General features: G+C 48.5%; 1 protein-coding gene across 3 annotated transcripts in view; it reads left to right on the top strand.

The window, feature by feature from the left end:
• Positions 1-13,355, top strand: part of ZCCHC2 (zinc finger CCHC-type containing 2) — a 266,990-nt gene that overhangs the window by 32,684 nt on the left and 220,951 nt on the right. For all 3 annotated transcript variants that reach the window (XM_030207585.1, XM_030207595.1, XM_030207577.1), the window contains exon 2: positions 5,106-5,208. In XM_030207585.1, the coding sequence (XP_030063445.1) occupies positions 5,106-5,208 (103 nt within the window). The remainder of the gene's footprint in view (positions 1-5,105; positions 5,209-13,355) is intronic.

Here is a 13,355-nt window from a genome sequence, read left to right as displayed (position 1 = left end):
CTTCCATAGCATCCCACTGATCAATCCAGAGACTTGTGGGTTATGTCACTCTACCAGCAGGTGGAGATAGAGAGAACTTCAGAGGTTTGCTATATGTGGTCATGTGCAGTGTTCATGTTTGGATGTCCGTATCTAGGGAGATGTCCATGTTTGGATGTTTGGATGTCCGTATCTAGGGAAATGTTGACAAAAAGGGAAATTGCACAACAGGTTGCAATACTAAAACGGAAGAGCACCTGGCCGGAGGTCATGACTCATAGATTAAGCAATATTAGAGAAAAAAATCTCTCTCCATAGACTTGTATAGTGACCAAATTGTATAAAAGCAGGGTGCATGCAAGCCCTCGGGGGAACTTTTCTTCAACGCCTCGAAAGCAGCAGAGCTCCGGTCAGCTGAATCCAGAATTTGTCTGATGAATGTACCTGATTAAAGTCTGATATGCAAATAAACTCTTCATTCTAAATGATGGTTTGTGGGCTTCACTTAATGATGAAAGGCTGTAAGTACAAATGCTTTTGCTACATCAGGCTATCATTCGCTGCATTATATAACCTGTAGCCTAAATCCAGTTTGTCATAAGGCTGGTATCTATTCCTTGCCAGTGCTGAGAGGCGGACTAATGCCGGTATTTGAGACCTAACGTCTCTCTCAGTGGCAATTCCTTTTAAAACCTCATAACTCCTGGATTACCCCAGTACTAGTGTTATTTAGAGATGGAGTCAGATTGAGGTCACTCTAGCCTTCTTGGGGGGGCTCGGGACCCCCCCATTTCTCAACATTGGTGACCCCGACGTGATTCGAACACGCTACCCTTCTTTTTGAATCATCTAACTCGTAAGTCCTGCTGGCCTCCTGCAGCTGAGGGCCCAACCCTTGGTGAATGTTAGTCATCGCAGGTGAAGATTCCATACCTATTGGCGATAGATTTCAATGCATTGCCCGTGCCTTTTGTCTATTTTTGTGCTCCATATTCCATACCCCCCAAATAATATATAACCTGAGAATGAAGTTTCCTGTCTTGCACCATACCTTCTAGCAATTTGTAAGACCAAAACTCCCCCTCTCATTTGATAGCTTGCCACCTTCTGGAATGGATGATGACAAGCTTGACGAGCTTTGTGTCACCCCTCCCCAGAGGGGGTGACAAGTGGGGAATGTATAATTATGGTACAGCCAGAGACCCCCCCACTGGAATGGTGGAGGGCCCAGTCATAGAGCTCAGGCCATTACAGACCTTGGCTGAGTCAGAAATCTGATGGCTAACCTAACTGGGAGCTTCCTGGAAAAGTATGGCCTAGTTTGTAGCCCAGATTGAGGCCTAAAAGTTAAGTCAATAGATATGGAAACAAAATGGAGGATTTCAACACAAAATGGAAGCCCGTATCTGTTACAAAGTGGAATTTTCTCTAATGTAAGTTAGAAAAACAAGTTGAGAAATAAGTGAGTCATAGCAGGTGCAAAGAAAATAGGGAACTAGCTGTTCCAGAGAGGAGGGAGACTTCCTGTGAGCAGGATTGTGGTCAGCTGGTGTGAGAAAGGAAAGGCGTAGCAAGATAGAAGCTACTCATTAGCATGAGCCAATCAGTGACAACCATGACATTAGCATAGATCCAATCAGGTATATCTACTGTCATATTATCCATATCCTGAGGGCGCCTATAAAATTCAGGGTAGTTCCTGGTTTAAGTTAGAGAGAATAGGGTTGCCACTCTCTCTCCAAGGGAAACCAATGTGTCCAGCAGAATTGACAAATTACCTAATTGCTTTCCCTTGTAAAACCTCTAATTGGTAAAAGAAATTATAAAAGATTAGCAAATAATTAACACCTGTTTGCAGCTTATTATATTCCTATAATGAATTGATTGTACATGCCTGTTGTCAATCACTGATTTGACTTATACCTTAGCAAATAAACTCCTCATTCCAAATGATGATTTGTGAGCTTCACTTAATGATGAAAGGCTGTAAGTATAAATGCTTTTGCTGCATCAGGCTATCATTCGCTGCATTGTATAACCTGTAGCCTAAATCCAGTTTGTCATAAGGCTGGTATCTTTTCCTTAGACCTAACGTCTCCCTTAGAGGCAATAACTCCTTGATTACCCCGGTACTAGTGTTACTTAGAGATGGAGTCAGATTAAGGTCACTCTAGCCTTCTTGGGGGGGGGGGCTCGGGACCCCCCAATTCTCAACATTGAACATGAACAAAACAACTTTTTTTATGAAGATATCTAAATATAGATATCTCAGGTTCATATCATCTTGTAATCTGACTTAGCATTTTAGCCATCAATTCCTTGATCTTGGCTTTTGCACTGCTTTTGAATGTCACACCAAATTCTAATGAGGCCTAGTCAGTGCCTTTTAGCAGTTTAAGCTGTTTAAGGTATGTAAATTGACCCACCACTATTCCAGTGGATGGATCCCAAGCGGGGACACATATTAACTTACAGGTAAAGCACGTCCTTGCTCAGCCAGTCATAGATTTTTAAACCTAGCTGGTATTTTTACAGCCTGAGTCCTAAAATCTGGCCTTCCACCCTTCCGTTGGGCATCCAGTGAGGGCCTCTTGCTGTAGTATAATTATACAGCAGTCACGGCCTGGATGTTGAGAGTGTAGACTTTGCCGCCTCAGGTCTTTCTGAGGGTGTCTCCCGAGTCTTGCTTGCTTCCAGGAAAGATTCCACGAAGAGGTGTTACTCTTTCAAATGGAGGAGGTTTGCCGTCTGGTGTGACAGCAAGGCCCTAGATCCTCGCTCTTATCCTACACAGACCCTGCTTGAATACCTTCTACACTTGTCAGAGTCTGGTCTCAAGACTAACTCTGTAAGAGTTCATCTTAGTGCAATTAGTGCTTTTCATTATCGAGTGGAGGGTAAGCCTATCTCTGGACAGCCTTTAGTTCACTACATGAGAGGTTTGCTTTTGTCAAACCTCCACCAGTGTCATGGGTTCTCAATGTCGTCCTCACCCAGCTAATGAAACCTCCTTTTGAGCCACTGGATTCCTGCCATCTGAAGTATTTGACTTGGAAGGTCATTTTCTTGGTGGCTGTTACTTCAGCTCGGAGATTCAGTGAGCTTCAAGTCTTAGTAGCCCATGCTCCCTATGCTAAATTCCATCATAACAGAGTAGTCCTCCGTACGCACCCTAAGTTTTTGCTGAAGGTGGTGTCTTGAGTTTCATCTGAACCAGTCAGTTATCTTGCCAACATTCTTTCCCCGTCCTCATACCTGCCCTGCTGAACGTCAGTTGCATACATTGGACTGCAAGAGAGCATTGGCCTTCTGTGTGGAGCGGACAAGCCCCTTCAGACAGCCTGCCCAAATGTTTGTTTCGATTCCAACAGGAAGAGAGTTGCTGTCGGGAAACGCACCATTTCAAATTGGCTAGCAGATTGCATTTCCTTCACTTATGCCCAAGCTGGGCTGACTCTTGAGGGTCATGTCACGGCTCATAGTGTTAGAGCCATGGCAGCGTCAGTGGCCCACTTGAAGTCAGCCACTATATAAGAGATTTGCAAGACTGTGACGTGGTCATCAGTCCACACATTCACCTCTCATTGCTGCCTTCAGCAGGATTCCCGACGCGACAGTTGGTTTGGGCAGTCGGTGCTGCAGAATCTGTTTGGGGTCTAGAATCCAACTCCACCCCCCAGGCCCATTTTTTGTTCTGTTCCAGACTGCGCACTCAGCTGTTTCTTCATAGGTCAATCCTTGTTATGTCCTCGCTGTTGCGAGGCCCAATTGACCATTGTATTATACTATCGGTGTAGAACCATGGCTTTCATAGTTTGACGTTGAAGTGATTTATGATTAAACGAGCTTGCTACCAGTAACCTTGGTTAAATAATTTATAATTACACTCGTTTTTTTCAAACTATTTTGATGCAAACGCTACCAGCAATCTACAACGTTTTATATAATTCACAATCACACTCGCTGTTTTTTTGGGGCTATTTTGATATAAATGTTCCCCCTTTTTAAAGTCGTCTTTCTGTTAGCTTCCGTTTTTCTTCCTCTTTCACTCTGTAGGCATTTGACCTACATTATTTACACACTGCAGAATCAATATCCTGGTAAGAATCTTATATATATATTTTTTTTCTTTCTTATATGAATTACAATATATATCTTTCTGAGTAAAAGCTCATCATGACACACATTGTGTGTGTATATATATATATATATATATATATATATATATATATATAATATATGTGTATATATATATGTATATATATATTTCTTTGCTTTTTAACTGCATCTTTATTGCAAATATAAAAGACTCAAATGAATAACTTTATTTTCACCATTTGCCATAATCATGGATTTTAATGTTACTCATAAAATCAATATTTATGATTACAATTTTAAATGCATATATCATGCTGTAAATGGATATCTGTTTTTTCTATAAATGTTTTATCAGTATTTATAAATTGCTTTACATTCTGGATTATGTTGATTTTTTAAACAAAGTCAATGTCTAGGATGTTTTCAGTGATGCTATACTTTTATTACATTCTTTTATAGTTCTTAAAGTACAGTATTATTAAGACTGTGATTATTTAATTTTGAACAATTGTCTTTTATACATGTATTTATGTGTTTGGTCGTCAGACCCCTGAGGCAGGCGTCATTTGGTGCTGAAACACGGCCCGGGTTGGGTCACCTGCTAATAAAGTACTCCTGTTGTCCTAGTCTTGAAGGCCCATTGTTGCTTTTTTTTGTCTGTATACTTTGGTTGTATGCTGTTTTACCCTCTCTATCTGTACTGCCATGGAGATACTTAAATGTCTCTATCATATCTCCCCTTTCGAGCCTTTCTTCTAAAGTATGCATATTGTCATATGCTTTATGATAAAGACCACTCATTTTAGTAGCTGCCCTCTGGACTGTCTCCATCTTGCTCGGTGACTGGGTAATGTCTCAATCCTATGCCTGCTTGCATAAATAACTATAAATTCTCTTAAACCAAATGCCATTAAACAGACCAAAGCATTTCGTTTAGCTCCTTTTTATTATTGTTGGGTTTATGGATGGTGATTGTGATGATAGGTTTTAGTGGTTGTACTAAAGAACATAATTTTGTATTTTAACAGGATGATTTCCCACATTGTGACTGTCTGCCAAGCAAGGAAGGTTCAAACCCCGCAGCAGCTCATGATGGACTTACATTGACATCTCACAAACCACTGCGAGAAGGTACGATACAGGCACATTCCACAGTAGTACCTTAATCCATGTTGTAACCTTCCCTTCTCAGCCTCCCCCCCCCCAGTTGAAGGGTTGAATATAGTGATGTGGGGTAGGGGGATTGGGGAGAGGGGTTTCTCCTGTCCTTGATTCTGATTGTCTCTCTAAAATCAGAGAGCATTAGTTATGCTCCACTGTGGATTACATTTTGATATTCAAGTGACAGTGTCTTTCTGCAGTTGATTTTGGATCACAGGTTGTGCAGCTGAATTTTTAGTAGGGTTTTGAAGTTAATCTAGTAAATGAGTCTGTGTTTGAACAGGTTTGGATTATTGAACGCAATTCTGCAGCTGGTTCCTTTTCTCTGGGTAGTCTCTCCCCTCTCACTGAGATGGCTTATGATGTTGCTAGATGTTAGATTCTTTAAAAAGAACAGAGTTCATCACATCCAGCCTGGATTGCTTGTTTCGGGGGAAACTGATCCCTTTGCTGTTTATACAAAGGTGATGGGTAAGGAGGGTTCAGAAGCTGACAGCCAGAGGGAGTAAAAGCCAAGAAAGAACAGGCAATCTAATATTTCAAAGAGCCTAACTTACACCTGTACACTGTCAGCTTGACACTTTTATATCTTTATTCTGTTCTTTCCATCTTATTCACAAGTCTCCTCTTAACCAAAGATCAAATGGTTTATAAACTGTCTTGACTTCATTACAGCTCCATTCCTAAATCCTTTCTCTTATTAGCAGTTCATCTGTTTTACCTCAGGCTTATCATAGCCAGTACTATACCGAGCTTTTGGCACTGACTAGTGGACGTATCCAAATTTGACTACAAGTGTTAACAGGAGGAGTATTTAAAATTTTTTTTTTTTTTAAATGCATAGCTATTCAGCTCAAGGAATGAAGATTTTTTTTTCAAGTCACCAGTCCCAACAGGCCTCTTCAACAAGCTTCATTTTTAAAGATATGCTTCCCTAAACTCACCCATCCATTTTTTCAGGTGTCTGTTCTGTGAATATTCAGTCCTCAAGGGTCTCATCCAGAATTTAGCTCAGGCTCCTCCCATGGGATCTTCATCCCCTCCCTTTTTCACACTTACCGCTATAGTGTCACAGGGTCTAAACTGCTGTGGGAAGAAGGAATGTTCCAAAAATCACAGGAGAGAGCCATTTAGCCTGTGAACGCACTTTCATTTCAATAGAACACTATCTATAAATGTACTTCCTTGTCATCAAGCAGATTAATCCATTACGAATGGGTTGTGTCTATCAACCAGCAGGGGGAGATAGAGAGCACTGAAAAACCATAGTGCCTCAGCTAGCTCCATCTGCCTCTTCAGTATTTATCTCCCCAGCAGGGTGGATGCAGCTTATTCAGCTCTTTCAAAAAGATCTGCCTGGGGTGGCTCCTGTGCTTTGGCCAGTGGTAGCAGGGGTGTTGGGGGCTATTGCAGCTCCACTTTAAAGGCACCTAGGTTCGCCCTTTCCCTGCCTTACCCGGCCCCCGATGTGGATGTAGACACATAGAACCCTGTCCCTGTCTTTTCCCACACTCTCCATTGTGGATGCAGGCACATTGGTTTGTCCTTTCCCTGCCTTTCCCACTCTACCGATCCTCCGGAGTTGGAAATTTACCTCTATTGCTGTTGCCTCTAACTTTCCTCACAGCGTTTAAAAAAAAAAAAAAAAAAAGTCACATCGCGCTTTGGCGCTGCGATTCCAGAAAAGAGGCTTTCTTCTGATTGTGCAGCGTGACCAGAGCTCTGGGACTCGGTTTGGTGAGGTAAGAGCGTTTTGTAGCTCCTCTGGGGAGGGCCCGCGATCAGAACGTTTTTGGCGCGAATCTGCCATTTTGAATTTCCCACCGTTTTTGGCGATGGCTGCGGAGGTTGTTATGTGCTGTTCCCATTGTGGCAAGCGCAGATCCGCAGCAGGGCTCTGTAAATCGTGCTCTTCAGATGTCAGGGCCGGCACGAGCATGGCGAGCGATGTTTCTTTCCGCTTAGTGGAGCTGGCAGCGGGCACCATTTTGGATGCGCCGCATGGCGCGAACCCCGTAAAGCGGAGGGGTTTGAAACTGGAGGGGAGCCTCGTGTGGAAGCTAACAGGGGAGCTTCTATCCCTGGACTGAGTTTGTGTTGCTACTGCATAAAGCATTCATGTTAAAAAGAGCTCTCCCGCAGGGGTCTCATTCTGCCCTGCTAACTGTTCCCCCTCCAGTGGTGGCTGGGCTCGGATTGCTGTCAGGCGCGTTTTCCCCTGACAGCTGGCCGCAAAACAAGCGCAGAAGGGTTAATTCCCCTTCAGAGAGTGGCCGAGGCCTCTCTCCAAGGGTCAGGCGGTTCCCTCCTCTTACAGACCTCGCTTCCGTGAAGCTAAAATGTACGGCCCTGGGCGTTCTGCTGGGTTCACTTCTCGTGCCCGCTTTCAGCAGAGGAACTCCTTTTGTTCGGACAAGCGTTCCGCAGCGACCGGCTCAAGGCCTGGAGTTCAAGGGCGACCCTCTCAATGATGGTGCGCCGGCCCTCTCCTCGATTCCTATGATAGGAGGACGGCTTTCCCTCTTTCTCGAGGAGTGGGTCAAGATTTCCTCAGATCAGTGGGTTTTGGACCTGATCAGAGATGGCTATAGAATAGAATTCAATGCCCCGGTGAGAGACATGTTTGTGGAGTCCCGATGCGGTTCTGTCGTCAAACGGGCAGCGGTAGAGGAGTCCTTGCAAGGCTTGATTCACCTAGGGGCGGTGTCCCTGGTGCCTCCTGCCGAACATGGCTCCGGCCGTTACTCCATTTACTTTGTGGTGCCGCGAAAAGGTGGGTCTTTTCGGCCCATCCTCGACTTAAAAGAAGTCAACAAGTCTCTAAGAGTGCAGCATTTTCACATGGAAACCCTGCGTGCCGTCATTGTAGCGGTACAGCCAGGAGAGTTTCTCACGTCTCTGGACCTGAAAGAAGCTTACTTGCACATTTCTATTTGGCCTCCGCACCAAAGGTTTCTTCGGTTTGTGGTGTTGGGAAAACATTTCCAGTTTCGGGCCTTGCCTTTTGGCCTCGCCACAGCTCCCGAACCTTTTCCAAGGTAATGGTGGTAGTAGCTGATTTTCTCAGGCGGGAGGGTATTCGGGTTCACCCATACCTAGACGACTGGCTCATCAGAGCGGACTCGACAGAGGAGAGTCATCAGGTAACAGCCAGAGTGGTCTCAGTACTTCAATCTCTGGGCTGGGTCGTCAATATAGCTAAAAGTCACCTGACCCCCTCTCAATCTCTAGAATATTTGGGGGTCTGGTTCGACACAGCTTTGGGGTTTGTTTTTCTTCCTGAGCAAAGGCGGTGCAAGCTTCAGAACCAGGCCCGTCTGCTCCTGAGGATGCCTCACTCCCGCGCTTGGGACATTGTCCAGCTGTTAGGGTCGATGACGGCCACCTTGGAAGTGGTGCCCTGGGCGAGAGCGCAACTGAGACCTCTGCAGTGCTCCCTGCTTCAACAATGGTCTCCAATTTCTCAGGATTATCAGTGCAGACTCACGTGGCTCCCTGCGGCCCGGCTCAGTATGGAGTGGTGGCTCTCAGACAGCATGCTGCGGCGAGGAATGCCGCTAGCGCTCCCTGATTGGTGCCTGGTGGTAACAGATGCCAGCCTGAAGGGCTGGGGAGCACATTGCCGGGGCAGGCATGCCCATGGTCTCTGGACACCTGAGGAGTCGGAGTGGTCCATCAATTGCTTGGAGTTGAAAGCGATTTTCCAGGCTCTTCTGGCTTTTCACTTGACCCTGGAAGGATTGGCTGTCAGAGTTCTGTCGGACAATACGACATCAGTGGCCTACATAAATAGACAAGGCGGCACTCGGTACAGAGCGCAGCCTGTGCAGATTTGCCACTGGGCCGAGCTACATCTGCAGTTTCTGTCAGCAGCTCACATTGCAGGTCAGAGAAACATGCAAGCCGATTATCTAAGCAGGCATCAAATCGACCCAGCGGAGTGGGAACTGGCAGACGAAGCGTTACTTCAGATCTGTACCAAGTGGGGGGCGCCCGTAGCGGGTCTTATGGCCTCAAGCGCAAATGCTAAAGTCCTCTGGTTTTACAGCAGACAGAGATCCTCGCTCGGCTGGGTTGGATGCCTTGGCTCAACCCTGGCCTCAGGGCCTCCTGTATGTGTTCCCTCTGTGGCCTTTGATAGGGCGAGTACTCCTGCAGATTCGGCTACATCAAGGAGAGGTGGCTCTCATTGCCCCGGATTGGCCCAGGAGGCCTTGGTATGCGGACCTCCGGCAGATGCTGGTAGAGGCTCCCCTTCCTTTGCCTCTAGAACCGAATCTGTTGTCACAAAGACCGGTGACCATGGAGGACGCCTGCCGCTTTGGTCTTACGGCATGGCTATTGAGAGGGCGCAATTGAGAGACAAGGGATATTCCAGTAAAGTCATTTCCACTCTCCTACAGGCCCGCAAGCGTTCCACTTCCTTGGCTTATGCCAGGATTTGGTGCCAATTTGAGGCTTGGTGTGCTGCTAAAGCGATTACACCTATGCGGGCTTCTGTCTCGCCGATACTTGACTTTTTGCAGGATGGTTTACAAAAAGGCTTTGCCTATAATTCTCTGCGTGTTCAAGTGGCAGCCTTAGCATGTTTTCGAGGGAAGGTCGCTGGCCTCTCCCTGGCTGCTTATCCGGATGTGGCACGGTTTCTTAGAGGGGTGCTTTGGCTCCGTCCTCCCGTGCGGGCTTCGTGTCTGCCCTGGAACCTGGGGTTAGTTTTAAAGGCTTTTCAGTGTTCGCCACTCGAGCCGCTAAGGCGAGCTTCAGAGAAGGATGTGACCCTAAAGACGGTCTTTTTGGTGGCCATTACTTCGGCGAGACGGGTGTCTGAGCCCCAGGCGCTGTCCTGTCGAGACCCTTTTCTGCAATTCTCAGAGTCTGGAGTTACGGTGCGTACGGTGCCTTCCTTCCTGCCTAAGGTGGTTTCAGCGTTTCACCAAAACCAGCCTATTTTCCTGCCTTCCTTTTCCAGAGAGGAGTTTCCGGAAGCCTTTGAGCAATTGCACCTCCTAGATGTGCATGTCAAATGCTTTCAGGACCTCTGATCATCTTTTTGTCCTGTTATCAGGTCCGCGCAGAGGGTCTCCAGCGTCTAAAGCCACTATAGCCTGTTGGCTCAAGGAAGCTATTTTTTCAGCCTATCTGCTGTCTGGCCGGCCTCCACCTGAAGTCTTCAAGGCACATTCCACAAGAGCGATTTCCTCTTCTTGGGCTGAAACTGGAGCACCCTCTCTTCAAGATATGCAGTGCAGCGACATGGGCTTCTAAGCTCTCTTTTGCCCTACATTACAGGCTGGATGTGGCTGACAGGAGAGACGCGCATTTTGGAGCACAAGTGCTAGCGCGTGGTGTGGCTTGTTCCCACCGTATCTAGGGATTGCTTTGATACATCCCATTCGTAATGGGTTTCTCCGAGGACAAGCAGGCTGCTTGTTCTCACAAATGGGTGACGTCCACGGCAGCCCCTCCGATCGGAGATCTTCCTAGCAACAGAGTTTGCTAGTTCTCGCGCGTCTTCCCGCCCAAAATCGCTCGTGTTCGCTAGTCTCCTTTTTTCCGCGGCTCGGGACGGCTGTTTTTTTGGTTGCTCAGCGCCCCTTGGAGATCCCTCGCGATTTGCGGTTTTTTCGCTAAAATTTCTAATTTTTTCCTTTATCTACTAGTGTTGGCCCGTAAGTTTTCTTTCGTGGTCGATAGCGGCTTTTTTCGCCGCTCGTTCATTTTTTGGTGAGCTTTTGGTGCCCTTTTTTTCACCTTCGCGGACTTCGATTTTGCCGGCGAGATTTTTCCGCCCATGTCATCGAAGCCTTCCAGCAGCTTCAAACCATGGTACCCAGTGCGGCCAGATAATCTCTCTCACTGATAGGCACGCTTCTTGCCTTCAGTGTCTGGGGGCTGGGCACCGTCCTCAGGCCTGTAATCTCTGTCTTGTTTTGAAGAGGAGAACTCAGGCGGCGAGATTGGCCCAGTGGAACAGTTTGTTTGGGGCTTCATCCGGCGCGTCGACATCCTCAGTCCCGCGGTCCTCGGCATCTGAGCCTTCGGTACCGCGCCCATCATCGACTTCGGTACCGCGTCCATCGGTATCGACATCGAGGCCTTCGGTATCGAGGTCATCGTCAGGTGCAGCTACGAGACAGGGATCGTTCCTCCTGAGGATGTCGTCGGAGGGTGCTTCGATGTCTGGAGTGCAGGTGAGGGCTGTCCATTCCCCTGCTGGTGGCGGTGAGCCCATGAGCAGGTCTCCGCCTGTCTCGAGGGCTCCCGCGGTACAGCCCCCCCTCCCCCCCGGGATCGACCCTCTTTAGACCCGGACCACAGGAAGCGTTTGGATTAGACGTCTCCCTCTTCGGTACCGGGGGGTACCGATGCCATGCGTCGTGCGAAGGCAAAGAAGCACCGGCATCGGTCACCCTCCAAGCGTGGTACAGAGAGCTCTGGGTCGCTGGTACCACCGGCACCCAAGCGTCGACATCAGGAGGACCGCTCACCATCCATTCAGGAGGTGTCAATGCGTTCCCCTGTGGACAGCCCGGTACCGCCTCCATCCCCGGAACAGGTTCACAGCTCGACGCTAGTACCGGCCCCACCGCCTTTCTCCATAGCCTCTCTGAACGAGAGCCTCAGGGCCGTCCTTCCGGGGATCCTGGAAGAGCTGTTTCGCCCTTCTCCGGTACTGGGGGTGCTTGTGCCGCCGGTGCCGTTGAGTGAGGCGATGGCTGGGCCCTCGTCTGCGGTGAGGGCGCTCGACCCGGTACCGCTTGCGGTGCCGGCAGCCTCCCAGGAGGGCTCCCCGGCGATGTCGATGGAGGGAGCTCCGTCGCCCCCGCCTCGGGAGTCCTCTTCTCGACGCTCCCACCGTGGCCGTGTTTCCACGGAGTCGAGGCGGGTGCAGCTTCGGACCGAAGTCCACCAGCTGGTGTCCGATACTGATGAGGAGGCCTCTTGGGAAGCAGAGGAAGACGTCAGATATTTCTCTGACGAGGAGTCTGACGGTCTTCCTTCTGATCCTACTCCCTCGCCTGAAAGACAGCTTTCTCCCCCGGAGAGCCTCTTTTGCGGCCTTTGTCCGGGAAATGTCTACGGCAATTTCCTTTCCCGTGGTCACGGAGGATGAGCCGAGAGCTGAGATGCTGGAGCTCTTGGACTATCCTTCGCCACCTAAAGAATCGGCCACAGTACCCATGCATCATGTCTTCAAAAAGACGTTGCTGACGAACTGGGCGAAACCTTTAACTACACCCCATATCCCCAAGAAGATCGAATCCCAATATCAGATCCATGGGGACCAGGAGTTGATGCGGACTCAGTTGCCACACGACTCTGGTGTGGTGGATCTGGCCCTCAAGAAGGCCAAGAGCTCTAGAGAGCTCTAGAACCTTGGACTCTTTTGGGAGGAAGGCCTACCATTCTGCAATGCTCATCGCCAAGATCCAGTCCTACCAGCTCTACACAAGCATACACATGCGGAACAATGTGCGGCTGTTGGCGGACTTGGTGGACAAGCTCCCTTCTGAGGAGGCCAAGCCTTTTCAGCAGGTGGTCAGGCAGCTGAAGGCGTGTAGGAAATTCCTGGCCAGGGGGTCTTTGACTCTTTTGACGTTGCATCCAGGGCCGCTGCGCAGGGTGTGGTGATGCGCAGGCTCTCATGGCTGCATGCCTCCGACCTGGAAAATCGAATCCAGCAGTGGATTGCGGATGCCCCTTGCCGGGGGGACAATGTTTTTGGGGACAAGGTCGAACAGGTGGTTGAACAGCTCCACCAGCGAGATACCGCTTTCGACAAGTTCTCCCGCCGGCCGCCTTCAGCCTCTACCTCTTTGGGTAGACGTTTTTATGGGGGAAGGAGGACGTAGGTACAATCCTCCTTCCCGCCAGCCTGCTGCTCAGGCTAAACCCCAGCGCGCTCGCTCTCGTCAGCAGCGCGTGCCTCATGCCCCTGCGGCTCCCCAGCAAAAGTCAGGGGCGGGCTTTTGACTGGCTCCTGCAGAGCATAGCCGACGTTCCAGTACCTGTGCCGGACGGCCTACCGGTCGGGGGGAGGTTAACATTTTTTCACCAAAGGTGGCCTCTTGTAACCTCCGATCAGTGAGTTTTCAAAATAGTCTGGCTAGGGTACT

The sequence above is a fragment of the Microcaecilia unicolor genome, chromosome 1, assembly GCF_901765095.1.
Source record: "Microcaecilia unicolor chromosome 1, aMicUni1.1, whole genome shotgun sequence".
Classification (NCBI taxonomy): domain Eukaryota; kingdom Metazoa; phylum Chordata; class Amphibia; order Gymnophiona; family Siphonopidae; genus Microcaecilia; species Microcaecilia unicolor.
The sequence above is the reverse complement of the archived record's forward strand: the minus strand, read 5'-3'. Positions and strand labels throughout refer to the sequence as shown.